Source organism: Asterias amurensis, chromosome 19, assembly GCF_032118995.1.
Source record: "Asterias amurensis chromosome 19, ASM3211899v1".
Taxonomy (NCBI): Eukaryota; Metazoa; Echinodermata; class Asteroidea; order Forcipulatida; family Asteriidae; genus Asterias; species Asterias amurensis.
Genome location: NC_092666.1, coordinates 8,478,239 through 8,505,795, shown reverse-complemented (window position 1 = coordinate 8,505,795; position 27,557 = coordinate 8,478,239). Strand labels below are relative to the sequence as shown.

Here is a 27,557-nt window from a genome sequence, read left to right as displayed (position 1 = left end):
ATGACCATTTTGAAAAAGAACCCAAGCCCTATACAGAATAATATAGCTGTAGCAAGCAACTTACCAAAGACCGAGGGTAAAGATGCAAACAATGGCCTGACGTTTCGACCCTCTATTTTTTTGTATTAAAGAGAAAGAATAATTCGACGGGCCTTTCGACTTCCCATTATTAAATTGAGAGGAGGAATGTTTAAGGGTCCATGAAAAACTTTCCCCTTTTCTATAAACAGCTGTGAGGCTTTTAATTGTTTACGTGTATTTTTATTCCTAGCATTTTACACTGTATGATATGCGAGTTTATTTAGTGGGATGGCACCCAGTTGATATTGTGGGTGCACAAAGCTGAGCTGTGTCGATGTCGTCTGAGAGCAAGTTTGCAATAGCCCCCTCTAGTGGCCAACATAATCGTCCAGGCAACAAAAGCTTGTAAAGCCGCGCGAAGTATCGCGAGAAACACCGGTGTTTCACACACAACCAGTTGTTCTACGGTCTGTGTGAACGGGCAAGTCATAACATGTCCGGTGTACTTTTTGAGGATATTTTCGACGTGAAGGACATTGATCCAGATGGCAAGAAATTCGACAGAGGTAAGTGTTTGAATCACTCTCAATTCCTGTCGGTAAAAATCCCTGGTTAAGTGTCAGTTTTAGGCGATTGTCGGATATATTGAAAGATCCTCGTGTGCGCCCATGGGCGGCGCCATGTTGGAAATACTTGGAGCGTGTGTCATGACTGAACGTAGGCGGACAAGTCGGGGCTTGTCTGGGCAGAATTCCTCGGTGGTCTCACGGTGCTGAAACGTTCTGGGACTGAACTAGACACGAAGTAACTACACATACACTGTCTGCTTTATTTCTGCACTGTTCGGTAGTTCTGCAGTTATTCAGTCATCATATTAATATTCGATTATTGTCACTTCACTCACTTTTTTTACCACCACTGCACTGGTCTGAAACGAAGTGGAAACAATAATTAATTGCACAGAAAAATTACAATCTAATTTTTGATTGTCATCTATAAAAAACTATCTCATCTGCCAATCTTTCACTGACTACATGTATGTACACTGTTGTAATGTTATTGTGCACAGTGTACCAACAACCTGTACATCATGACACCGAAATATGTATGATTCACTGAGTGATGAGATCATTGGTTAGAAACAAGTAAGTGAATGAATGAATGAATTTACAAACCCAAAACACTGAACCCAATGCCATTGGAAGTTGGTCAAGTCAAGTGTCAACAAATGATGGCAAAATGGGTAAAAAAACATTGACCTATTGAAGGATGTCTACCCATCTTCCAATGTGAGGAGGTCAGGAGTCGATCTAGGCATGGTCTCATTCCTACGGCTACGGTCATCTTCTTGTCGGTCATCTTCATCATGTAGAAGATTGAATAACCAAGACTGTGAGTATCGGTCGGATCAAGAAGGTGTATTTTCCTGGACACTGCCTCTATCTGGTCGGGTCAACAAACAGTGTGAAATGGCCCAGGTAAGTGTATGTAGACGCTCACACTTGGCGGCAGACTTCAAAATTCTGCTGATTATTAATTTGTTGTATACGATTAAAATTACTGAATCTATTGGGTGCGATTTGTGGAATCTCCGGCCCATTGTCTGTCCTCATTCATTTCTGGTTCTGGTGTATAACTGTATACTGTATAACTGTGTACTGTGGTAGGCCTATATTAATCCATACCATTTTTGATTGGCCTGTCTATTTTTACCCAATTTTCATTATATAATAGTGAATTTTGCCCTGTGAATGCCTTGTGAAAGCAGTAACAAAGACGTCCTACTAAAAGCCGACTACGAGCCGACAACAAGTCCAGAACGCTGACAACAAGTTTTAAATACCTCAAAAACGGCAAATAAACCATAGATATATTAGAACTATGTGTGCTTTGTAATATAAACACAAATTTAATGAAAAAACGTCACGAATAGTGTGAATTTTAACCAGAAAAAAAACTTAACTTACACGGAAAGCGGTCGGACGTCATCTTGGCTTAAAACCATGTTTGGACCAGTCCATTACAATGCAGGTAAGACGGGACTAGCAATAGATGGCGGGCGTCATATAAAGACATTCAACTGTGCACACTGCAGTGAAGGTCTTCACATGACGCCTGCCCTATGTTGTCGATAAGCGCTAAATCTACCCTTGTCATAATGGACTGGTCCAAACGCGATTTTTAAGCCAAGATGACGTCCTACCGCTTTCTTTTCTGGTTAAAAATTCACACTTTCAGTGAAGTTTTTCCATACAATTTTGGTTTATACGTGTATTACAAAGCACACACAGTTATAATATATCTATGGTTTATTTGCCGTTTTTGAGTATTTTTAAAAACTTGTTGTCGGCACTCTGGACTTGTTGTCAGCGTTGTCGGCTTGTTGTTCCCAAAAGTCTCACATAACAGTCACTGTTGCTGGATGCATATTCAGTGCTCTTCCGGCTTTTACTGCTAGTAGAAGAAAAATAACCACTGCCTAACAAAAACCCAAGCAAATCTGGCTTATAAAAGGAAGGATGCTTTGAATGTTTATATTTTGTTTTGTTGGTTTATTATTGTGCGGTTGTGACCTTCAAGATTTAAAATTTATCAATTTGGTTTGTGAAAGATAAAATTGAGCATTCAATTTTATCTATCACTAACAAACTAATAAATTCTGCTCTATGCAGAAAAGCTCTGTCTGTGACCACTTGGTTGGTTAAATACCGCCCTCAAGAGGCTAAGGCTGGGTATTGCTACTCTCTCTTATAAAGCCCTCGCTTGAAACTAGACTTGATTTAAAGTCTGAGATTGCGCCGTGCGGTTATTTATTATAATCAGCCTCGCAAAACTCCCTCCATTGATTGGCTGGCTATCACACGCTCCAACTAGCGATCTCAAATTTGAGCCTCCTGTGCATACTGGATTCATTTATTCCACTTGACTGAAATTTACTATATATAACAACAATGCCACAGAAATAGCCAGTCAGGAAGCCACAAAACACCTGTTGGTCGCATCCAACAAGGTTATAACCACTTCAGCATTTTCTGTTAAATCTTAGTGCTTTATTTGAAAATTAAAGCTAACCTTAAAATAATGTTGAAAAACACATCCTAATGATATACTGATTCTTACTCGACAAAATATTGTGTTTCATACATTGCATGTACGAATGGCCTGAATGGAATTTCAGAGTAATTTTCCTCCATCATTTTCATTTATTTTGAATTTTAAAAACAAGAATGGTTTTGATTTTCGTTCAAATGTTGCAAGTTGAGATACAGAGAGTAGGGTAAAACGGTTAAGTTTGAATCATATCAAAGGTTTTTGTGATATTCTGACCAATCAGATTGGTCTGTCTAGGTTTGGGTCTAATTTGCCATAGGGTGTGTGTACAAACCAATTAAGAAGATTTCCATGTCAGTGACCAAAGGTCAATGATTGTCCGACTGTCAAGCCACAAGAGGGCGCTATTTCAGGCAATGCTTTATTGGTTGCTATCAGTTATAGTCAAACAACCACAATTACAGAGTTGAAACCAACTCTAATATCCTGTACTGTTTGATCTTTTTATTTTTCAACAAATTTTTCCCAATCATGAGAAGCAATTGCATAATTTATTTTGAACATTGTTTTTAAATTATCGATAGTAATATTATTAAAGGCTAATCTCCAGTCTGGTTGAATAAGATTAAATAAGGAAAAAGATATTTGTGGCTGTCTTTGTCAATTTCCGACCCTGGCCCACCCCACATGCACAACTCGCCATAAAAAATGAGTTTCATGCAAATGCCGCTTTGAAAATTTTGGCAAGTTTCACCCTTTACATGTGATTTTCATAGGTCCCATAGTTTATAATTTTAATGCATTAAGTTTATCAATCAGCAATCTTGGAGGTAAAACACGGAGACGAAACAATGGGGACGCATAAATTTGTATGCAGCACGCACAGGACTGGCCAATGAACAACCTCCTTTTGAACTTTAGGCGAGGGCACCCTCCTACGGGAAGAAAATCTAAAATGAGGTCGAGGGCACCCGATACATGAGGTCTTTTGTGCGAAGGTCTAAATGTATTTTAAGTCTGTGCATACATTTCGTTTATTTTCACCAAAGAGCATCCAAACATTAGACGTATTTGCCCACCAGCCCAAACAGCTAGCGGAACAAGGAAACTAAAAATGAACTTGGACTTGTGCCAAGTGAATCACATGATCATACTGGAACACCGTGGACAAGTCACATGGCCATGACAGGCTTGTTTTTGCCGATTGGGCGTGTCTTGATCCATTGTAACACCAAGCAGTGTTCAAGCATTCTACCATAGATGCTGTAGGCCTGTATGCTTCGTTTTTGAAATGGCACCAAGGCAATAACCAGGGGGGCATGGATGCAATCGCCTTCATTGCCCCCATAGAGTATCAGGCCTGATGCTGATAATGATTTGAGTTGTTTACTGCAGCCGATTTCATGAAACACTAGGGTTAATCCTATATCGTGTTAGGACGAGTAACCCGTCCTAACTTTAAGACGGGTTCAATGCGTCCTAACGTTTATGTGGTCCTAACGTCTATGTGGATACGTAGTCCTAGGATTAATTCTAAGTTGGGATGAGTTTGGTGGAACCGACGACTTTTTGGGAAGAAATTTGTTGGTCTACAAAAACACAACATGGTTTTAATTATTTTTTCAGGACAAGTCTTTCAAGTGTCAAAATAAGAATGCCTTAAACTGCTTTTAAATGTACATGTATTTGAAATTGAATCAACTTGTACACAAATTTGTCAAAAAAAGAGTGAGTATGTTTTCAAGAAAACGTTGAATTATTTGTCAGGGATTTTGTGCACATTAGGCATGCAGGACTGTAAGCATGGCATTTTATCTTTGATAGGCCAAGGCCATTTTTTAATTAACAAAGGAGCACTTTCATGTCTTGGAGACTTTTGAAGATGACCAAGGCCGAGACGCTTTGGCCTCAGTGCATCTCTAGGCCTGTTAATAAACCGATGCATGCATGTAAATGAGAAATGTTTGACTTTTATAAATGATCCGCTATTCAGATGTTTTCATATTTGCCTGGGGGAAAAATAAAGGGATGTGTGCGTTTTGATTTTGTTGAATTTGTACTGAAGATACTTTTCCATGAAGTCCTTTCAGGGGTTACCCAAAAGGTGTTTATGCCATCATTTCAAAATTCTTCCTAAAAATGAGATCCTATAGTAGTTTTATAAGTTGGGAAGTTAAATTGCATTTTGCTCTACCAGGCCCATACTGGTTAGAACATGCCTACACCCTTACCAACTGTGTAGGGGGTAACCCTGTTTCAGTCCCAGGAGTTGGCGGCAACGTGCCCCCTGGTGACAGTTGATTTGGGTCGATGGCCCAAATCAGCAATGTGCAGCCCTCACCTTAGAGTGGTTGTCATAACTTGTGATGTTAGGCAATCTCTCTGTGAAAAAAAAAAAACAGACAACATAAGAAAATTTCTGTCACATCTGAATAGGTCTTTCCTTTTATAATCGGTAGTTTATGGCAATTAAAATAACAAATTGTGTGAAGAATCATGTGTTTCAGACGGAACGTTCTGAGCTAAATCCTTAAAAAAATATTTAAACAATTATTAAAGGCAGTGGACACTATTGGTAACTACTCCAAATAATTATTAGCACGAAACCTTACTTGGTAACGAGTAATGGGGGAGAGGTTGGTAGTATAAAACATTGTGAGAAACGGCTCCCTCTCAAGTGGAGTACTTTTCGAGAAAGAAGTAATTTTCCACGAATTTGATCTTGAGACCTCAGATTTAGAATTTGAGGTCTCGAAATTAATCATATGAAAGCACACAACTTCGTGTGACAAGGGTTTTTTATCTTTCATTATTACATGTATCTCGCAACTTCGATGACCGATTGAGCTCAAGTTTGTACATTTTTTTTTTTTTATGCATATGTTGAGATACAGCAAGTGAGATGAGAAGGCTGGTCATTGACAATTACCAATAGTGTCCCGTGTCTTTAAACTTATAAACGTTCTTTAACAAATTAAAGATGCAAGTTTTGTTCATTTCTGGAGAGTCGCTGTCCTAATGAATCTAACACCTGTCATGTCACTTTTTTTGTACCATGAGCGGGTTTTTCTTCTTGTTTTTTCTAAGCAAGGTTTTTCTGGTAATTGTGCTTCGTGGATGTCGTGCCTTTTAGAAATCAAAATCCAGGCCCCTAGAAAATAAAAACTCCCTAGTATCTGGAAAAGGGGAAACGGTTTTCCTAAACACTCCTTAAGACCAGGTGATTAAACTTCTAAAGGATGTTACATCCTTTGTTCTAGGCCATTTTAAAAGCTGTTTCCTGATGATAAACTACTCCACATCCTGCCAGGCTCATCCTTGGCTGGTCTAGGCCCAGGGGTTTGGTACCAGTGAAATCAAACACCATGTGGAGTTACTTTCTGCAAGGTTCCCTCTTACATGTAGCTTGTTTTAAAGCATAGAGTAAGGACCTTTTGCTATGGTTTTAAAAAGATACCACTGATTTGATTTGGTTTTGCCGACTTTTCATATTTTGGTTTTAAAAACGTTTTGCAAGTACTTTTTTAATGACGACACAAAACACAAACGTCCACAGATTTACTTTAAATTACACGGTTTAAAGATAATGATAGTAGAGAGCTTCCCTTTGAATATTACTTGCTAAGGTGCTGTTTTGAGGGGTTTTGAGAAATGAGTGAAAATAAATCATAAAAATAAATTTTGTCTCAAAAATTTGACGACTAATGTCATGAAGCTGAAACTTCTACAAGTAAATTATATTACATACGTACATCTTCATTCACTGTGAGTATTGGTTCATGTCATGGCAAAAAAAACCTTGATTTTCAAGACCCTTTTATGGAAATTTTGGGGTCAAACAAACTTGAAATTTTACATAAAATTGTACATCAAAGGCTCACAATTTTCTTCCTTTTTTACTTTCGAACCAGCTTGAAGTTTCACAATTCATTGTAAATCCATCTAGTTGCAACCACAGCTACATAATTAATTCTCCGTAAAGATGAACAACAGGGGTCGATTTCACAAAGAGTTAGGACTCCTCTTATCTCGAGTTAGGACGAGTAACTCGTCCTAACGTAACATTAATCTTAAGGTCTGCATGCTACAGTGTAGAGTTGGGACTCGTCCTAAGTCCTAAGATTAGTCTTAAGTTAGGAAGAGTTTTGTGAAATCGATGGCTGTACTCTTTGTGACTTCAAGTGGAAAAAACATTGTACGATCAATATCGATCATTAGTCGGCTAAAAGGAAAGGACAATAAATGAAGATAATATCATCTTCAGTTTCAAATAAAGTTCATTGGATCTAAACTAAAAGAACGTTAGTGGTTGAAACTGATGCCAGAAAAATGCAAGCTGTAAATCAAAAGTTGAAAATGAAACTAGTAAGAAGTATCGTTCAACCCTGAAAGGAAAGCATGTTGTGCCTTGTTTACTTAAAGACAGTGGACACTATTGGTAATTGTCAAAGACCAGTCTTCTCACTTGGTGTATCTCAACATATGCATAAAATAACGAACCTGTGTAAATTTGAACTCAATTGGTTATTGAATTTGCGAGGTAATAATAGAATAAGAAACACCCTTGTCACACGAAGTTGTGTGCTTTCAGATTGTAAACGCACAATCTGCTGATGAGCGTACAAAACTGCGAGTGTCATGTGTGTCATGTTTAAAAGGCGCGTATGCTTTTTTTAGTACGTCAATCAAGTCGAACTTATGGTTTTCGTAGCCGGGACGCGCGCGAATGGGCAGTCGCGTATGAAAGCGCACATGCCGAATAAAAAAAAAAAACGCGGCAATGTGTGTTCTCTTAAAATTAAAATCGTTCTGTAGTCACGCAACACATCAAACATGTCTGCGCTCAGGGTGGCTTCAAAACGCGGAGCAAGTTAGCGCTCTAGTCAATATATATAGCTCTATGGTAAATATAGACTCTTAAACCATGTCCACTTGTTGAAGAACAAAGGACTGCATGGTATGATGCATGCCTTGGTGCTGAAATCGTTTTTGTTTAGATTAGACATGAAACAAGGAAGTGATATTTTTTAAATATAATCCATTCTGAATATGAAAACTCCCTTCATCTAGGACTGTACTGTAGGAACTGCAACTGAAACTAATATTTTAAACCAACAGTTCCAACAAATGCGTACTGTACTCAGAAGCTGCAGTCACACTTGGATCGTTTGACCAAAAAGAAAAGAAAGAAAAAAGTCCAGAAATATAAGTGTGGCTTTGTGGTCTCAATGCTCATTGTTTTAAATAAAATAGATAAAATAAATTCAAAGTAACGTTACAGAATTGGTGAGAATTTGGTGAAAAATCGTGGAGATCACAGATTTACATAAAACTTACACGGTCTAATGATGATGGTAGTAGAAAACATCCCTTGAAATGTTTCTGTCTAAAATGTCATATTTGATAAGAAATAAATACTGTAATTTCGCGTTTGGAGTTTATCGCTCAGTGAGCGTTTTATTCATTTTTGTTTTGGCATCAATGCAATGCAAAATTTGTAATTGGTTTTTCACTATTCTCTCGTGACCCAGATGGCCGATCGATCTCAAACTTCTACAGCTTTGTCAGTTTATGTATATAGTGGATTACATAAGTGTACTTACACTGCCAGCAACTTTTTTGCAAGCAAAACCAATTCTGTAATGTTCCTTTAAATAAAAGTACACAAAGAATACACTCATTCTAAGTGCACAGTTTATCCCTTAAAGACAAATTAATTGGGTGTTAAAAAGGGCAAGGCAATTTTCATTTTGCAAAGGGCACTTTCCAATGGAAATTTTTTGACAACTTTTGGAGGGTGCCAAGACGAAGTCCAGGGGCAACTTGGGCCATGGCCTTCCTTGTCTGTGTGTGATTCCATGCCACCTACATGTACGTTAGAATAAAATAGAGTATTAAATCTTACTTCCCTTTTAAAAACGTTTGGGTTGAACAAAGAAAAGTTAACTAGACTGGGACTTGAACCAACTATCTCCAGGTACAATCTTAACAACTACTTAAAACTGTACGCTTTTAAAGACAGTGGACACTATTGGTAATTGTCAAAGACCAGTCTTCTCACTTTGTGTATCTAAACATATGCATAAAATAACAAAATTTGAGCTCAATTGGTCGTCGAGGTTGCGAGATATGAATGAAATAAAATACACCCTTAGTCACACGAAGTTGTCTGCTTTCAGATGCTTGATTTCGAGACCTCAAATTCTAAATCCGAGGTTTTGAAATCAAGTTCGCGGAAAAATACATCTTTCTCAAAAACTGCGTTACTTCAGAGAGAGTCTTGCCTCACAATTTTTTATACTATCAACCTCTCCCCATTACTCGTTACCAAGTAAGGTTTTATGCTAATACGTATTTTGAGTAATTACCAATTCTGCCACTGCCTTTAAAACTGTACGCTTTTAAACTTGTATTTGTGTTAATTTAGCGCATTGAGTGACAACTCTTTGTGTATTAATAATGGTGGCTTCTTATACAAGTATAGGGGATCCGTCACTCAGTGATGCTCAAGGCGCTTTTTGTTTAGTAGTTTCTTGCAAGTCATTGCGGAGCTATTTTTTATGTATGAGACCTTTTTTCCTTTACTTAGCACCATGCAATGGTTTCGTGGATGCAGCCAATGTAAAGTTAAATTGGTCTTAAATAGGAGTTTTTAACATTCAGTGTGATACATATAGATTTAATTTGGATAACATTCATTGAAATTGTTCATGTTGTTAAATCCAACTCTTTTAAAGTTGTCACTAAAAGGCACTATATTTAAAAATTTAGTCAAAGCTGTAGTTTTAAGAGTAATAGGCCTACATGTACAACCATGTGTAAATTATTTCCTTTGGGGATGGCGTTGGCTCTGAATAGAGCTTATTGTGTTTCAAACCTTTAACTCTGCTCATTTTGAGGAGAAAAAAGTATTATGTCACTCTTTTCAACAGCGCACATTTATTTGGTGTACCCAAATGAAAGATTGCCAATGTAAAATATAATAGCATAACAAAATTCTACTCAAAAAGTATTAGTTGCTACTCAAAATATCATCAGTTTGCTTTTCAATATTAGCAATCTGAATCTGTGTGCACACAACATTTTCAGTCTAAATATTGTGCCATTCATTATGTAACTGTTCATGTAATACTGCTGCTGGCAGCGTATTAAATAGATATTCATAAATACCTCAGACAGTTTCGCTCTTGCTATTGGTGGAGAGCGCGTCACGTGGGTGTGTATAAACCTTTGTTTATGACCAGTAAAAAGTGTTGAAACATGGGTGTGACCAGGAGTTTGCACCTGTGCTGATAAGACAGTTTCTTCGTTACGGCCGAGACAGTTGTGCCACATCATGCGATACGCGCGACGCGCACAGCATTCCCTTATAAGGAGTTGTTTACCCGAGGGCCTTGACTGGGCCTTACCATTTCATAGCTGGAGGGGTGTTGTGTTGAAAGAAATCATTGAAAATTTAAAAAATTTGCATTTAATTTACTTTTTGACCATAAGCATGATAAGTGTTGATGTTTTTTGGCCGAAAAGGTATTTATGAATGGGAATCGAACAGCGTTGTAGCCACGGTGGGCGGCGGTGGGCGGGCCCGCCCAGCACTGACAATTTCCGCCCGGCACTTCAGCTGAAAAATAGACTGCCGCCCACCACAAAATTTCCCCCAAAATTAATAAAAAATAAAAAGTTCTACTGATATTGATCACATTGCAAGACTAGAATGTCATGTTTTTTCGTGTTTTGTCATTTTAAATGCAGTTTGTAATTTTTTTGAGCCAGAATTACGAGCAATAAAAACCTCAAACGTGTTTTCCCACGTAACTTGCCTCTTGCCATCTTGTGAAGTTTTCTTCGTGAAATGTGCCCTGACGTTTTTATTGAACGAACTAAAGTACAGTGTAGAAGGCGTACCGTCTATACAGGCTGACAGCAGTGCTGGTACCGTGCACATGTACACGACGATGTATATATGTACATGTGGTGTACACCAGCGCGCGCTGTGGTAGACCCTAGAGTGCACTACAAGTCTAGTCGTGAGGTTTTCGCGGGGATTTCACGCATTCCATGTACACACAAACAGTATCGCCACACAACAGTACAAGGGCTGTGTAAAGTCTAGTGTACGAGTTCGCGTGTCCCGGATGTAGGCATGTAAACACGTTCGCTTCGCCCACACGTGTGACAGCGCGCTGGGTTTTTAACTTGAATGAGATCTGTGTAAATTTTAAGATGGCCTCGCAACGTACGGTAAGCTGGACGACTTTTTTGGAAAATGCAAAAAGATTGGAAGATGATATAAAAGTATCTCGTGCAGCTTTGAACAGTTAGTGCTGAGAATGAAACTGTACCATGAGACTATCGAGACAGTTACTCCACCTTCAAAGTTCAAGTTCAACTTTATCGCGGCGGGATTACAACAAGCAAACAGCAGAAACTATTTCAAAAACAGTCTGTTCACAACAAATGCATCACAATTATTTTGTATTAACACATTTTTATAATAACAATTGTCATTATACTTAAAAATTGTGATTCTTGAATCTTATATAATGTGCATTTGGCACGATTGGAATGTTAATATTTAGCCTTGAAAACTATCCTTACAACAAAGTTTCTGACCAAGTTTAAATTCAGCTGCGCCCACCACTAAAAATGTCCTAGCTACAACACTGGAATCGAAGTGTGTTGAATCGGTTTTCAACTAGTGGTTTAAACCTGCCGAGGCCTGGTTCTTGATAATTTACCTCGACTTCGTCTCGGCAATATTATCAAGAACCAGGCCTCGTTGGGATTAAACCACTAGTTGAAAACCTCTTCACCACACATTGATTCCCTTATTTAATAAACCATTGACTGAATGAGTTCAGAAATCCTCCCCTGTACCAGCAAGTTCACTGCATTACAGTCACTTCCTTATCCCCCCACACTGTGCAAAAGCTTCAAACGTCACTTGAATCAGAAAAAGTGTTTGAGCTGTCAAATACATGCTGGGTGTGTGATAGCCTTTGCTCCCAGACACGATGTGGTTTGAATTAAGGGATGAATTGATAATTTCCTATTGTTCCACGATCGTTTAAGTGACTTGGTGGTCTCAGGAAGATGTTCCTAATTGAATTGTATCCTTGCATTGTCTGGGCTGATGAACTTGATTTTTTTGCGCTGCAACGAAACAATTGTTGATGTCCAGGGCCCAATTTCATAGAGCTGCTAAGCACAACAATTTGTTTAGCATGAAATTTCTTCCTTGATAAAACATGATTACCAACGAAATGTCCAAGTCCACGTGATTTTCAGGATTTATTATTTAAGCAAACACCAGCTGAATACCAGTGACAATCTATAGGCATCAAATGGAAATTTGGTTGATAATCCTGTTTTTATGAGAAGAAATTTCATGCTAAGCAAACTTATTGTTGTGCTTAGTAGCTCTATGAAATTGGGCCCAGGTCTTGTGCGGTACCCCACCGGGCTAGTAAGCTCGGCATTTTACCGGCCCCATGTTTTACCTCTAGACCACCGCTCGAGATTGCTGGTATAATACTAGGCAGTTTGAATTATATTTCAGAAGTAGGAATGAATTGTACCAAGCACACGTACATCACATGTTTTATGGGTACAATGTTTTCCCTTTCCTTAATTTCCTTTACTTTTCTTGAGTCATACATATCATCGAACCGCTGTGATCTAAATGAAATAGCGGTATACAAATGCCTAATTGTGTAATGTATTGTATTGTAATGTAATTAAATCATATAAATTGTGTGTCTCTGATTCAAACTTAACATCCACCAAATGACAGGGTTTGTTTGTTTGTTTTTTGAATGATTTTCCCATCAAGGGAACTCGGCAAACTCCCACAAAGGGATATAAACACCAAGCTGGCAACAGCCAATCTCTCTCGTAAAAAAACATCGGTTTAGCATATATGATTATGAATTACACAAATCAAGAAATTGTGATTCATTAACTAGAAGACAATATTTGTTCAAGTCATTGTGAAATCAGCGATTAGCTGGGGATCGAACCCACAACCTTGTGATTGCAAGTCCTGCAGTCTAACCACTTGACCTCGGTGACCTTTTGCAGGCCTCTCAACTGAGATTTACACATAACATTCTTGGATATATAATGATAGACTTGATCAATGGTTGACAAAACTGTACATTACATGTCGGTTGCACAAACAGCGAACACCGTTATAACAGTGGGCGAATCTGAATCATAGAAGCTAATACTCATCATGCTGGACATTATGCAAATTAGCAAAACTTTCCCACTTAGCAACAGCCCCCTTATTGGCTGGCTGCGTGTGGTTGCTGTTGCCAGGCACACATCACTCTGCTGCCATTGGCTGAGTTGCACTGTTGTTGGGCAGATATTTTACTGCTGAATATTTATGATCTATGAACTGAGGGGGAAGTCTGAATATGATGAAGCTCTCTTTAAGTGGTTTTTCATGTACATGTATGACAACATAACTTATGGAACATGGAAATTTACAAATACTATTTAATGTGTACTCTGTAATTACATACAATATTGTGGTTGGGGCACACCTTAAATTACATATTATTAAAGGGGTAGTGATGGTTTCTTAATTAATTTTAGCAGTGATCAAATCAACCGATGAAAATATTAAATTTGAAAACAAGGTTGTCATATGTTTTAGTGAAAATAATGACTAGCGTTGAATGTCATGTCAGGAACTGTATAGTACAAGTAGCAGTCAAGCTTTAACATTATAAGCATGGTAATTTGTGGGGTCTTCAGTTTCTGTTTTTTCATCAAGACAGTAATTCAGATGAAAATATTAGCAAATGAGTTTAAATTAGGCAAACATTTTACTTTTTCTTGAAGGTGACAATATTTACAGAGTATAGATCGTATTTAATATGACGTCACCATTCAAATAACTGCTCTACAAGATGGCGTCTGTGTGCGTGTGTGTGTGTGTGCGTGCGTGCGTGCTTGTGCCGTAGAAATCTAACCAAGAAAGCTGCGTGTTTCTTTGTACGCGTTTAGACGCGCATACGGTTTGACCTACAAGATGGCGACTTTCATACCTGCAAAGGGTGTTTTCAATATGGTCTATAGTGGAAACCTGAAATTTCACACATGTACATGTGTAGGGGAGGCAACCACCCCCCAGGCCCCTGGTCATAATCATTACCATGGTGCCCCTTGAAATGTTCTGATGACTAGAAAATGAAATTTTCTATAATGATATGATTAACTCCTAGGATTAACCCCTTGCACAGTACTGTCTTATCATTCTGAGAGACAAATTGAATTGAAAAGTATGACACATTTGTAGTTAAAGCCATCGGACACTTTCAGTAAACAGTATTGTCCACAGAACAGAACATGTAACAGAACAGATGTATTTGATCATGCTCTTTGTATTCTTTAAGGGTGTAATTGTACCTTTAAAGCAGCGCTCCAAACAGAGGGTGGAGACTTGTATCTTTTCCCCACCTTCATGAGGACTCTAAATCTATCTATTGGTAAATGAAAGCATCACATGACTAAATTGAACCTTGGAGCCCCTCTTTAAAGCCATTGGACACTTTCGGTAAACAGTATTGTCCAAAGGCCCACACTTCGTGTATCACAACTTACATATAAAATAAAAAAACCTGTGAAAATTTAGGCTCAATCGGTCATCGGAGTCGGGAGAAAATAACGGGAAAACCCACCCTTGTTTCCGAGTGATTTGCCGTGTCCTGAAATGTGTTTTAAAAAATCTGTAATTCTCGATATCGAGAATTGATAATTGTTTGAATGTTTGCTCATAAAGTAAAGCATTTCATGGAATAATATTTCAAGAGAAGTCTTTCACCATTACCTTCTGTAAACCCTGTAAGTTATTTGTAAATCTGTGAGCTTTTATTTTTTGTTTCTGTTCCGAAAGTGTATAATGGCTTTAAACACAGCATCACCTCAAGTCTACTTGCACACAGTGGTACACAACTCCCAAAGTGACACTCCCTAGATTATTTTAAAGATGATGTTAAGTGGAATGGGTTACTACAAAGCTGTGACCTTTTGTGAGGACACAATATGCAACCTTTTGTGTTTGAAAAAAAAAAGAGTCACTTTTTTTTTTTTCTTTTTTTTTTTTTCTTTTTTTAAACAATGAGTGTGACGATGCTATGGCAAGCCCATTTATGTTGGGTAACGATAACAAAATGAACAAAATATTTAAACGAAGTTCACACTGGAACAGTTTGTTCTGTAAAATGTTTCTCTCTGAAATGAGGTCATTATTGAGAAAACTTTATCAGGGATCCTGATTTTGGTTGTGAGAAAGTTGACCGTTTTCTCCTTACTCACACAATTGTTTTTAAAATAAATTTTTTCGTAGGTTACTCTTTCATGGATGATTACACAAAGTATTAACCCTGCGACTATTTTATCAGTTCTACAAATCCTTTAAGATCTACACAATCCTTTAAGATCATTTATCTCAGTAGCTCAGTAGACATGGCAAACACACAAGACACTTGGCAAGGAAAATTCAAACCGTTCCAATTTTAATGTTATCTTTTGAGGTTTGATGAGGTTCACAAACGGTTGTCTGCTGTCCCCCCCCCCCCCTCCCAAAAAAAATTCTGCATGAAGTTACCAGGAAATTAACCAATCTTACATCTGACCCTGCGGTTCATTATGGAATATTTTTCTCGATATTTCAATTCTAAATATCTGGAAATACAAAATCTGGAAACTCTACATGATATTCTTCCTACCAAGTACTTTTTTCTCGATTTTGTTTGACCTGGTTTATTTTAAAAAGGATGCTGACATGGCCGAGGGAGAAGTTAGATACTCATTTTTCTTTTCTTTTATATTTAACAGGCATGTGAGAATTTCTCTTTTCAGCTGATTGCCTCTTTTGGGGTTTAGATTTTCCTCTTTTTGTTTCATTTTCTGTGTACAAAAATATAGGAATATTTTGTCCTCTTTTTTTTTTTCTTGCCCGGTTTTCTCTTTTCCTGTTTTTTTTTCATGGAAAGTTTCTCACATGCCTGATATTAATCAATATTGTGTACTAAACTATAATATAGGTGTTTATATAGCGCCTCTAACACAGATCAACACGCTGGACAATAAATAAAACAAGAACAAAGCAAACAGAACAACAAAGGATTAATGACAGGCTGACTGAAAAAGTAGGTGTTGAGTTTTTGTTATGGCAGTAGAAGATGATTCCCTGATCAATTTGGGTAATTTGTTCCATTCCTTTGGCCCAGCCAGGGAAAAGCTACATTAGTGACATTGATTTACATGATGTCGTACGACTGGACACTCCTCAATTCAGATGGGTGTAAAAGTGAATAGCCTGACTCTCTTACAAAAATGACTAAACACGTGGCGAGGGAATGACATCATATCTATTAATAAAGATGAACTCACTCCCGGGCTATAATTATTGTGTTGTCAACGAGCAGAGTAAGGTAAAGTGTTCAGAATGGGTTGACTCTATAGGCTGAAGGATTCTTGATTTAAAGATGCAGCTGTTGATTGTTATCTTTTGAAAAATGAGGATGAAGTGGTCAGATGAAGAGAGTGTTATGCTGTTATCTGAGGGTTCAAACATGAAGGTACCTGTTAATGTTAATTTATAATAATATAAGATGGTAGGGTGGGGTGGGGGATGATGATTTGATTGGAAATCTGTGTAGGCCTAAATTCTCTGATTTTACAAACTGTGTGAGTTTTCATTGTGTGTTTTCAATCTTTGTTTCGTCACTGCACATTTTCAAAACCTCCCTTAAAACTGACCCCATGACATTAGCCAACATTGTACAGCGGCACAGTTTAATTTAAATGTTTTATGTTTTTTCTACCTGTAAGTTTTTTATTTTTTATTGTTGCGCCTTCAGCACCTACTTGGTAGGATGATTCATGTAGTTGGTTTTACAAGTACATGTAGGTATATAACTAATAATGTTTTAAAGACACTGGACACTATTGGTAATTGTCAAAGACCAGTCTTCTCACTTGGTATATTTCAACATGCATAAAATAACAAACCTGTGAAAATTTGAGCTTGATTGGTCTTTGGAGTTGCAAGATAACTATAAAAGAAAAAACACCCTTGTCACACGAAGTTGTGTGCTTTCAGAGGCTTGATTTCGGGACCTCAAATTCTAAGCCTGAGGTCTTGAAATTAAATTCGTGGAAAATTACTTCTTTCTCGAAAACTACATTACTTCAGAGGGAGCCGTTTCTCACAATGTTTTATACTACATGTATCAACTTCTCCCCATAACTTTTTACCAAGTAAGGTTTTATGCCAATAATTATTTTGAGTAATTACCAATAGTGTCCGCTGCCTTTAAATCTGATAGTTGGATTAAATGAAAAAATGTAAAGCCTGCTCGTCCCTCCATCGAAATGTGGCTATTAGTACATTCCAAGTCCTTCTCACAACAAAGACACAAACAAACAAACAAACAAACAAACAAACACCCCAGCACCCCAAACAAACATCTCAAGAAAGAAAAAGTAAATAATAAACAAAACAAATCAAACAAGCAAACAATTCACAACAAATCAACTCGAAAACACAGCTGGACTTACAAAAGAACTGAGATATGTCAGTGACGAGTGAATCAACAATGTGCATTCGAAAATATTTAGTGATTAAAGCCATTGGACCCTTTCGGTACAGAAAAAAAATAAAAAGTTCACAGATTTACAAATAACTTACAGGGCTTACAGAAGGTAATGGTGAAATACTTCTCTTGAAATATTATTCCATGAAATGCTTTACTTTTTGAGAAAACAGTAAAACAATATCAATTCTCGTTAACGAGAATTACGGATTTATTTTAAACTCATGTCATGACACGGCGAAACGCGCGGATACAAGGATGGGTTTTCCCGTTATTTTCTCACGACTCCGATGACCGATTAAGCCCAAATTTTCACAGGTTTGTTATTCGATATAAAAGTTGTGATACACGAAGTGTGGGCCTTGGACAATACTGTTTACCGAAAGTGTCCAATGGCTTTAAAGTTTGCAGCGTGTTTGAAAGCAGCACCGTAACACTTATTGTATTGGCTTACATGTACATGTACATGTACATACACAGTGTGATTATTTTAAATGCATTGCTGTCATTGAAAATCTTGCTGACTGCAAGGTTTTTTTTTCTTTCTTTTTCTTATAACATAAAGAGGGGCTCCAAGGTTCAATTTAGTCATGTGATGCTTTCATTTACCAATAGATAGATTTAGAGTCCTCATGAAGGTGGGGAAAAGATACAAGTCTCCACCCTCTGTTTGGGGCTCTGCTTGAAAGGTACAATTACACCCTTAAAGAATACAAAGAGCATGATCAAATCTGTTCTGTTACATGTGCAAACTTTTTTGAATTACCTGCGTTACTGTGAATATTTTGGAAGTATATCAAATATCTTCTGTAATGATATCATCTGATATAAATGTTGCTTTCTATTGGTAATTGTCAAAGACCAGTCTTCTCACTTGGTATATCGCAACATATGCATAAAATAACAAACCTGTGAAAATTTGAGCTCAATCGGTCGTCGAAGTTGCGAAATAATAATGAAAGAAAAAACACCCTTGTCACACGAAGTTGTGTGCGTTTAGATGTTTGATTTCGAGACCTCAAGTTCTAAATCTGAGGTGTGGAAAACGCTTCCTTTTTTCAAAAACTACTCCACTTTAGAGGGAGGTGTTTCTCACAATGTTTTATACTATCAACCTCTCCCCATTACTCGTTACCAAGTAAGGTTTTATGCTAATAAATATTTTGAGTAATTACCAATAGTGTCCACTGCCTTTAAGGGAAGGGACAATATAATTGTTTCTGTAATAACTGTATGTTCTGGTAGCAATTGTTCAGAGATTATGTATTCAGGTACTTCACAGTGTTGATCCATAACTTTTTTTCAGTGACTGGCCAGCAGGACTAGTTGGCTTGTCATTTCACTGGTCGTTTTCACTAGGGTTTAGGGTAACCATGGTAACTGGTGAAACTGCAAACATTACTAGACTCTGGCCAGTGGTCTAGCGGATATTTCAGTCCCAAGCTGGCCTTGGTCGATTGAGGGGTTACTGGCCAAGTGCTAGAATTATGGACACTGGCCTGTTGTCCAGTGGGTGGTTCAATCAATGGCTGGACTTGGCCAATTGTGGGGTTACTGGCCAAGTGCTAAAACTACTTGACTCTCTGGCCACTGGTTCAGTGGGCATTTCAATCCCTAGTTGGACTTGGTCAATTGTGGGATTACTGGCAAAGTGCTAAAACTACTTGACTCTCTGGCCACTGGTCCAGTGGGCGTTTCAATCCCTAGTTGGACTTGGTCAATTGTGGGATTACTGGGCAAGTGCTAAAACTGCTTGACTCTCTGGCCACTGGTCCAGTGGGTGGTTCAATCCCTAGTTGGACTTGGTCAATTGTGGGGTTACTGGCCAAGTGCTAAAACTACTTGACTCTATGGCCAGTGGTCCAGTGGGCGTTTCAATCCCTAGTTGGACTTGGTCAATTGTGGGATTACTGGGCAAGTGCTAAAACTACTTGACTCTCTGGCCAGTGGGTGGTTCAATCCCTAGTTGGACTTGGTAAATTGTGGGGTTACTGGCCAAGTGCTAGAATTACTGGACTCTGGCCATTGGTCAATGGGTAAATTCAGTCCATTTGCACCTTTAAAGTCTACGTATCCAGGTATACATTTTTAAATACACTGTAGATATAAAACATTCACCATGTATGAATCATCAGTGTCCACTAAACTCTGCAATGAGTCACCTGACACGCTGTAAAAGGACATGAACTTTATATAAGTCCTCACTATGACCAAGCCTGCTAAAAAGTTCATTTCTGTCAAGATCAGGGTCCAGTTTCATAATGCGTGTTAGTGTAAGCGCAAAAACTTGCTGAGCACTGAAAATTCTTGCTTTGCAGGAACATGTTACCAGCCAAAAATTGGTTTCCTGTTAAAGGAACATGTTGCCGTGGATCGGTCGAGTTGGTCTTTGAAAAGCGTTCTGTAACCGTTTGTTATAAAATGCATGGGTAGAAAAATGATGTTAAAGTAGAATACAATGATCTACACAAATATGGCTCGAAATTGCGTGGTTTTCTTTTTACCCCATCGACTAATACGGTCGGCCATTTATGGTAGTCAAATGTTTGACTCACCGTGTTAGTTCGCGACGTAAAAGGAAAACCGTGCAATTTTAAGTGATTCTTGTGTGGATCATTATATTCTACTTTTAAAAACATCTTTCTAACCATATGCATTTCATAACAAACAGTTTCAAATGCTTTTTAAAAGACCAACTCGTCCGATCCGGCAACATGTTCTTTTAAAGTTGCCTTGTGTGAAAAGGTCCGTAGACCAGGATGCACCTTCTGTATAAGCGTGCCATAGCAAACTGTTAAAACACTGTACAAAGTTGAGTACATGGTTGACCTTTTTACCCTTTTCAAGTAATGACAAAGTTGAATATCTGTTTTGACTTCGTTCAGCTCTCTACTGGAGGATGTTTTTTTTTTCAAAAGGATTATTTGTCTGTAGACGTGCAGTTGGTTGCCTCCAAGTTGCCTGTAAAAGTTGGCTCAAGTGACGCGAGGCCTGTACAACAGGATGTTTGATCCGATAAGCATGCCATAGCAAACTGGAAAAAAAAATACTGTACAAAGTTGAGTGTGGTTGACAATTGCCGCTTACTCGACTAAATGACAAAGTTCTGTTTTCGACTTAATTCAGCACTCTGGAGAATTTGGTTTTCTCAAAAGGATTTGTCTGTGACAAAAACACAACAACTGAATTTTGCTTTAAAAGCAGATCTTCTTTATGGTGATAAGTGCAAGATACTAGTCGCAGACAATGTGACATGGTATTTTGTAAGGGTATTTTTGTTGTGCTTAGCTGCTTTGTGTGTTTCTGCAGCCCTCAGGTATGAAAACAGGCCCTGAAGTAAACTTAAATGTAAGATGGCCCAAGCCAAGAAAATTTTCAAACTCGAATGGAAAGTTTTAGAATGTACTACATATATTTGCTTTCAAAGCACATTGAACCCTAGTATTACAAACTCAAAGGCAAGAGTACCCTATACATGTCTTAGCAGGTTCCCCCATGTACGTACATGTATGCTCAAGAAGAATTTATCAATGAGGATCTTGGCCTTGCAAAAAACAAGACCACCCGATTTTGGTTTTCATTCATGACTGTAGAAAAAGTGACATGTGTGGAATTCACAAGTCAAATACAGGTTTGGGAAAACTTTCTGGACAATGTTCGTGGTCACAGGTGGTTGAGTTTAAGGAATGCTTGAACAACTTGTACTTGCTTTGTAAAGCAGATCTTCTTGTGATGATTTGTGCAGGATACAAGTCACAGATGATGTGATGAGGTATTTTGTCTGGTAACCCCGTAAGCGTTTTTGTTGTGCTTAGCTGCTTTGTGTGTTTCTGCAGCCATCAGGTATGAAATCGGGCCCTGAAGTAAAATGAAAAGAGAAGGCCCAAGCCCAAGGAAATTGTCATGTTGCTACATGTACATGTACCCTTGTTTACTTTCAAAGTACATTGAACTCTAACATTACAAACTCGAAGGCAAACAGTACCCTACATATAGAAGCAGTACCCCCATGTATGCTCAATAAGAATTCCTCAATGAGGTTCTTGGCTTTCAAAACAAGAACACCCGATTTTCATTCATTCTCATGAGTTGTAGAAAAGGTGATATGGTGTGGAATTCACAAGTCAAATACAGGTATGGGACAACTTTTTCAGACAATGTTTTGGTCACAGGTGGTTGAGTTAATGGAATGCTAAATGTGCACATTTGGCCCTGGTAAATCCCACTGTATGTGCTATTACTTTGATTGTAGGAACCGCGTGGGTTGGTCTGTAAAACAGCACCTATTGTCAGTTGCAATGGAATTGGTGTGATACAAACCGAAAGCAAAATTTGACTATCAGATAAAACTGCTTTCAAAGCACAAGTAAAATTCTGACTTTCTTGATTGGGTCATGGGTACAGTACACTTGATCTTCTCTCAGAAATGTCAATTTATTCTGGAATGTGCTGTACATGCAATTCACAGTAAAAAGGGAGGATTGCAAAGTCAGTGACAATTGTGGGTGCAGTGTAAGGTTAAAGGTACTGGACACTATTGGTAATTATGCAAAATAATTGTTAGCATAAAAACTTTTGGTTACGAGCAATGGAGAGTTGTTGATAGTATAAAACAGTGTGAGAAACGGCACCCTCTGAAGTAACGTAGTTTTTGAGAAAGAAATAATTTCTCACTAAAATATTTGAATTGAATTCGAGACCTCAGCTAAGGTCTTGAATTGAAGCATCTGAAAGCACACAACTTGTGCAGCAAGGGTGTTTTTTCTTCCAATCTTCTCTCGCAACTTCAACGACCAATTGAGTTCACATTTTCACAGGTTTGTTATTTTGTGCAAATTGTTGAGATACACCCAGTGAGAAGACTGGTCTTTGACAATTACCAAAGGTGTCCAGTGCCATAAGTAAGGGATTGCAAAAATTGAGTACATGTAGTTTCCACATTTAAGAAAGCTCACTGATCAAAGTACCAATCCTCCGAAGAAATATATCCGACTGAAATCACGTTTCAAACGTGTTGAAAGATAACAACGGAACACACCCTTAAAACTAACACTATACAAACGAGTTTAATATGGTCGCAAATTGTTTCATAAAAGAACTAAAATGAAAGTGAAGAGGCGTTTTGCAGTCACGCAATTTCCGCATTTATTTGAGGCCTGTTGGAGCCACTCTGGTTGAAAGTGAAAACTCACTTCCTCATCCCTAGATGATGAAAAACACTTCTTTATTTCCTTAGGCAGAGTAGCCAACGGATTAATTTGGGGGTAATTAATCTTTATTTTAAAGGACTTTTTTGATAATTACTTCAGAGTCAGCCATTACTGATCCTGTAGGTTTATAGAATAACAAAGTGTAAATATTTCTTCCCCCTTTGTGCAAGAACAAATGAAAAGAAATATTGTTTTTATACATACACTCGGTTTTTATATGAACTTCTCACATGTTAGTTTTATGGTATGCTACAACTTTATAGGATTGAGACAAACTTTATTTTTGTCACTTGTTTTACTCATTTCTCAAAAACTACAGCACCTCAGGAAGTAATATGTTAAAGCCATTGGACACTTTCAGTAAACAGTATTGTCCAAGGCCCCACGTATCATGTATCACAACTAAAATAACAAACCTGTGAAAATTTAGGCCCTATTGATCATCGGAGTCGGGATAAAATAACGATAAAACCCACCCTTGTTTCCGCACGTTTCGCTGTGTCATGACATGTGTTAAAAATAAATCCGTTATTCTCGATATCGAGAATTGATATTGTGTTAATGTTTATTCAAAAAGTAAAGCATTTCAAGGAATAACATTTCAAGAGAAGTCTTTCACCATTACCTTCTGTAAACCCTGTAAATTATTTGTAAATCTGTGAACTTTAAAAAAAAAAAAGAATTCTGTACCGAAAGTGTCAAATGGCCTTAAGGGAAGCTTTCTACTATCATTATCTTCAAACGTTGTACATGTAAGTTTAATGTAAATCTGTGGACATTGTGTTTTGTGTCCTACAAAAAGTACCCAGACCCTTTAAAATCGACATGCAAAGTACAAGTTGTGACCTGAGAGTTGGAGCGTGGTTGAAGTATCACCACAAGACCTGGTGTTTGTAGATAACAAAGAGGCCTGGACGGACTTCCTCTTTCCCTTCCACAGCTCCAACCAGCCTGGTCTTTTGGCCTTGGTAGTTTTAGTTTCTGAGACCTTGTGCATCCATGTAGAGACAGCTGCCCAAAACTGATTGTGTCTGAATAAAAAAAACAAAGACTCTGTGCTGGAAGATTATTTCCTTTTCTTTTTTTTTTATCAGGATGGTTATAGTACCACTTAAAAAAAAAAAAAAAATCTTTTTAAGAAGGGATTTTATGATGGAGTCTTACTTTTGAACTGATTCTTCTTTGTTAATTTTGGTTGTTTACCCATAGACCGATGTGTGTTAGCACTGTATACTCAGTACTTTCCCCGAGTCCTGTGAAAAATATCACAGGCATGTTACTGGTTCTTCTTTGTGTCATGTTAAACGAATGCCTGGATTTTCATCTTTTCGAGGGCAAGGCAATTTTCCATTTGCTAACATTTCAGGGACTAGTCAGCAGGGCCAGTTGGCTTGTCATTTCTACAGTTTTTCCACTAGTGCTTATTTCATGTTCTAAAGACATGCCTTTCAACACTGAACTAGCCAGCCAGTGACTTGGGGTGAACTTTGACTGGTCCTTAGGTGTTTAAAGGCAGTGGACACTATTGGTAATTACTAAAAATAATTGTTATCATAAAACCTTTTTTGATTACGAGCAATGGGGCGAGGTTGATGGTATAAAACACTGTGAGAAACGGCTCCCTCTGAAGTGCCAATGTTTTTGAGAAAGAAGTAATTTTCCATGAATTTGATTTCGAGACCTCAAGTTTAAAAATTTAGGTCTCGAAATCAACCATCTAAACACACACAACTTTGTGTGACAAGGGTGTTTTTTCTTTCATTATCATCTCGCAAGTTCGATGACCGATTGAGCTCAAATTTTCACAGGTTTGTTATTTATGCATTTATGTTCAGCTACAATAACTGTGAAGGCTAGTCTTTGACAATTACCAATAGTGTCTACTGTCTTTAACTAGCGCTTGGCCAGCTGGGCCACTGTTCATGGAGACCACTGTTGTTAAGGGCACTTCTATTTTTTGGAAAACTTAAAAAGTCTATGTGCTACAAAAATAAATTGTGAAGTAAATTATGACTATTTCAATTATTTGTGTCTTTCTTTGCCGAAATTGTTCCATCCCAGGCTTGCAGCCGTTTTCACAAAACGCTAGGATGAATCCTATCTCGTCGTAATTTAGGATGGGCTCAATGCCTCCTATGCCTTTGGTTACGGAACTTAACTCGTTGGAAGTCCTCAGATTAATCCTAAGTTAGGAAGAGTTTGGTGAAATCGACGGCAGTCAAGGTTATTGCATTTTGCAAAGTGCTCTTCTGTTGAAAAAACCTTCATTACCAAAAAGTTAGAATCCTATTGATTGTAACTTGATGACTCTTTAGGTCTGTAAAATACTCCAAGTGTGCATTTTAATTCTTTATCACAATGTTATTTTACCTCGGTTGTATTTGTTTCTAATTTCACACAGTCCAATAAAAACTCTGCCATCCTGTTTAGGTTTCAGAACTTCCTTGTTTCATTGGTTCTGTTTTAATCAAATAGAAAGCTTTCGCTTTTAATTTTTGTTGTATTTGGGGTTGAACAAAGAAAATATTTCCAGAGTGGGATATGAACCTGTGACCTCCGGATTATCGTTGCTCAATCAACTGAGTGTGTCTGCAATGCTGGACATAGCTTGTTGACTATGACTAAGCTTGGGCGATATCGATTTATTTTATTCACGATAAATCGCGGACATTATATTGCGATATTCGATATAATCGCGATTAATTAAATTTGACATCATCAGTCTTCAAACTCCAAGTGAAAGTTGTAGAAGAGACAGTCATAGCATAAGAGAGGTGTTCTAATGACCTATTCTTCTGGTTTTACTCCAAACCTATGGGGTGCAAGATGTCTCAGCTAGCAAATACTTAATAGCAGATATTTAATCAATATCGCGATATATCGTGATATATCATGATATATCGATATTTCGATTCAAACCAAATCCATTCGATATCGAAATCGTTTCCAAATTAATATCGCGATATTCGATAATATCAGGATATCGCCCAAGCTTAACTACATTATGACAGGACATGAACCTACTAACTTTGGATTAATGTGCCTGCGCCCCACCAACTGAGTTAATTGGCCTTAAAGCCATTGGACACTTTCGGTAAACAGTATTTTCCAAAGGCCCACACTTCGTGTATCACAACCTGTATAAAAAATAACAAACCTGTGAAAATTTAGGCTCAATCGGTCATCGGAGTCGGGAGAAAATAACGGGAAAACCCACCCTTGTTTACCCCTTGTTCGCCGTGTCATGACATGTGGTTAAAATAAATCCGTAATTCTCGAATATCGAGAATTTATAATTGTTTTAATGTTTTCTCAAAAAGTAAAGCATTTCATGGAATAATATTTCAAGATAAGTCTTTCACCATTACCTTCTGTAAACCCTGTAGGTTATTTGTAAATCTGTGCATTTTTTATTTTCTGTTCCGAAAGTGTCCAATGGCTTTAACACACCTGCCTAATATCTTTGTTCTGTGGATAGTAAACATGTATAATTTTCCTCACTTTTGAGGAGAAATATTGTCAGTACCCACAGTTGTTTTTTTTTCTTTGAAAATGTCATAGACTTTGTAGCTTAAATGAGATAACCAACTTTCGAATCTCACCTTATAAAACAATTTACAAAATGATTTTTTTTGTATTTGTTTCTTGACAGTTTCTCGGCTCCACTGCGAGAGTGAAAGTTTCAAGATGGACCTTTTACTTGACGTGAACACCCAGCTGTACCCAGTGGATCTTGGTACGTATACCTTACAAGACTCGGGACTTGGAATTACGCTCAGGCCACGGATGCCATGGCTGTCCTTTCTTCTGCTCTTGGCCTTGGTGCCCCTGTCAAAAGTTTCCCATTGACTTCAAGATTTCCCAATGGAAGTGCCCTTTGCAAAATGAAAATGGCCATGCCCTTTTAAAGATAAAATTCCGGCACTGTATAGGGCTCCCTCTCAGGTCAAAAAGTTTTGCTTTGGCCGCCCATCTTGTACATTGTACATGCATCCTTTTTATTTTTCCTTCTGTGGCTAAGATGCGGAGCTGCTATTTCTCCCTGATTCTGCAGAAAGTTCCTTGAAAATAAACCAATCTGTCCATCAGTACTTGCAAGGGCCGTGGGTTCGAATCCCACCCGAGTAACATGCCTGTGATATTTTTTTCACAGGACTCGGGAAAGTACTGAGTATACAGTGCTAACACACATCGGTGTATGGGTAAAAAACCAAAATTAATATTCTTTATCCCCGATGGAAATTTAACATCTATTACAATCTATCCTTGTTCTGATGTGTACATTATGTAGAGGCAAGAGAACTGCCTCGAACTGATCCATGGCACCCTCGGCAATTGCAGTGGTGCCATGTGGTTTTGCTGCGGTGCCCTCTGCAAAGTTCTAATTACAAATTAAAATTGTCCTCATAGAAGTGCCCCTTCTATAGGAAAATTGCTGTGCCCTTTCAAGAACAAAATTCAAGGTCTGCAAGAGACTTCGCCAACTTGACTTAGATCGCCTCGGAGACGGCAACCTATGTGCAATGTATTGGGCAAAACTGTAAAACATGCTTCGTTCTGTGAGAGTTCATGCCTTGGCGAATAAAAAACACAGCAAAAGGTGAAAATCTCACTGATTATGGAAATTTTTTCCCTATTACGTTGAATGTTATTCTAATCATCT

At 37.9% G+C, this 27,557-nt stretch overlaps 1 protein-coding gene across 1 annotated transcript in view; it reads left to right on the top strand.

Annotated features, from left to right (window-relative positions):
- Window positions 1–427: 427 nt before the first annotated feature.
- The window catches only part of LOC139951455 (DNA-directed RNA polymerases I, II, and III subunit RPABC3-like), a 49,881-nt gene continuing 22,751 nt past the window's right edge, over window positions 428–27,557 (top strand). The window contains exons 1-2 of the mRNA XM_071950361.1: window positions 428–587; window positions 26,547–26,630. Coding sequence (XP_071806462.1) covers window positions 515–587; window positions 26,547–26,630 — 157 coding nt within the window. The 5' untranslated portion in view covers window positions 428–514. The remainder of the gene's footprint in view (window positions 588–26,546; window positions 26,631–27,557) is intronic.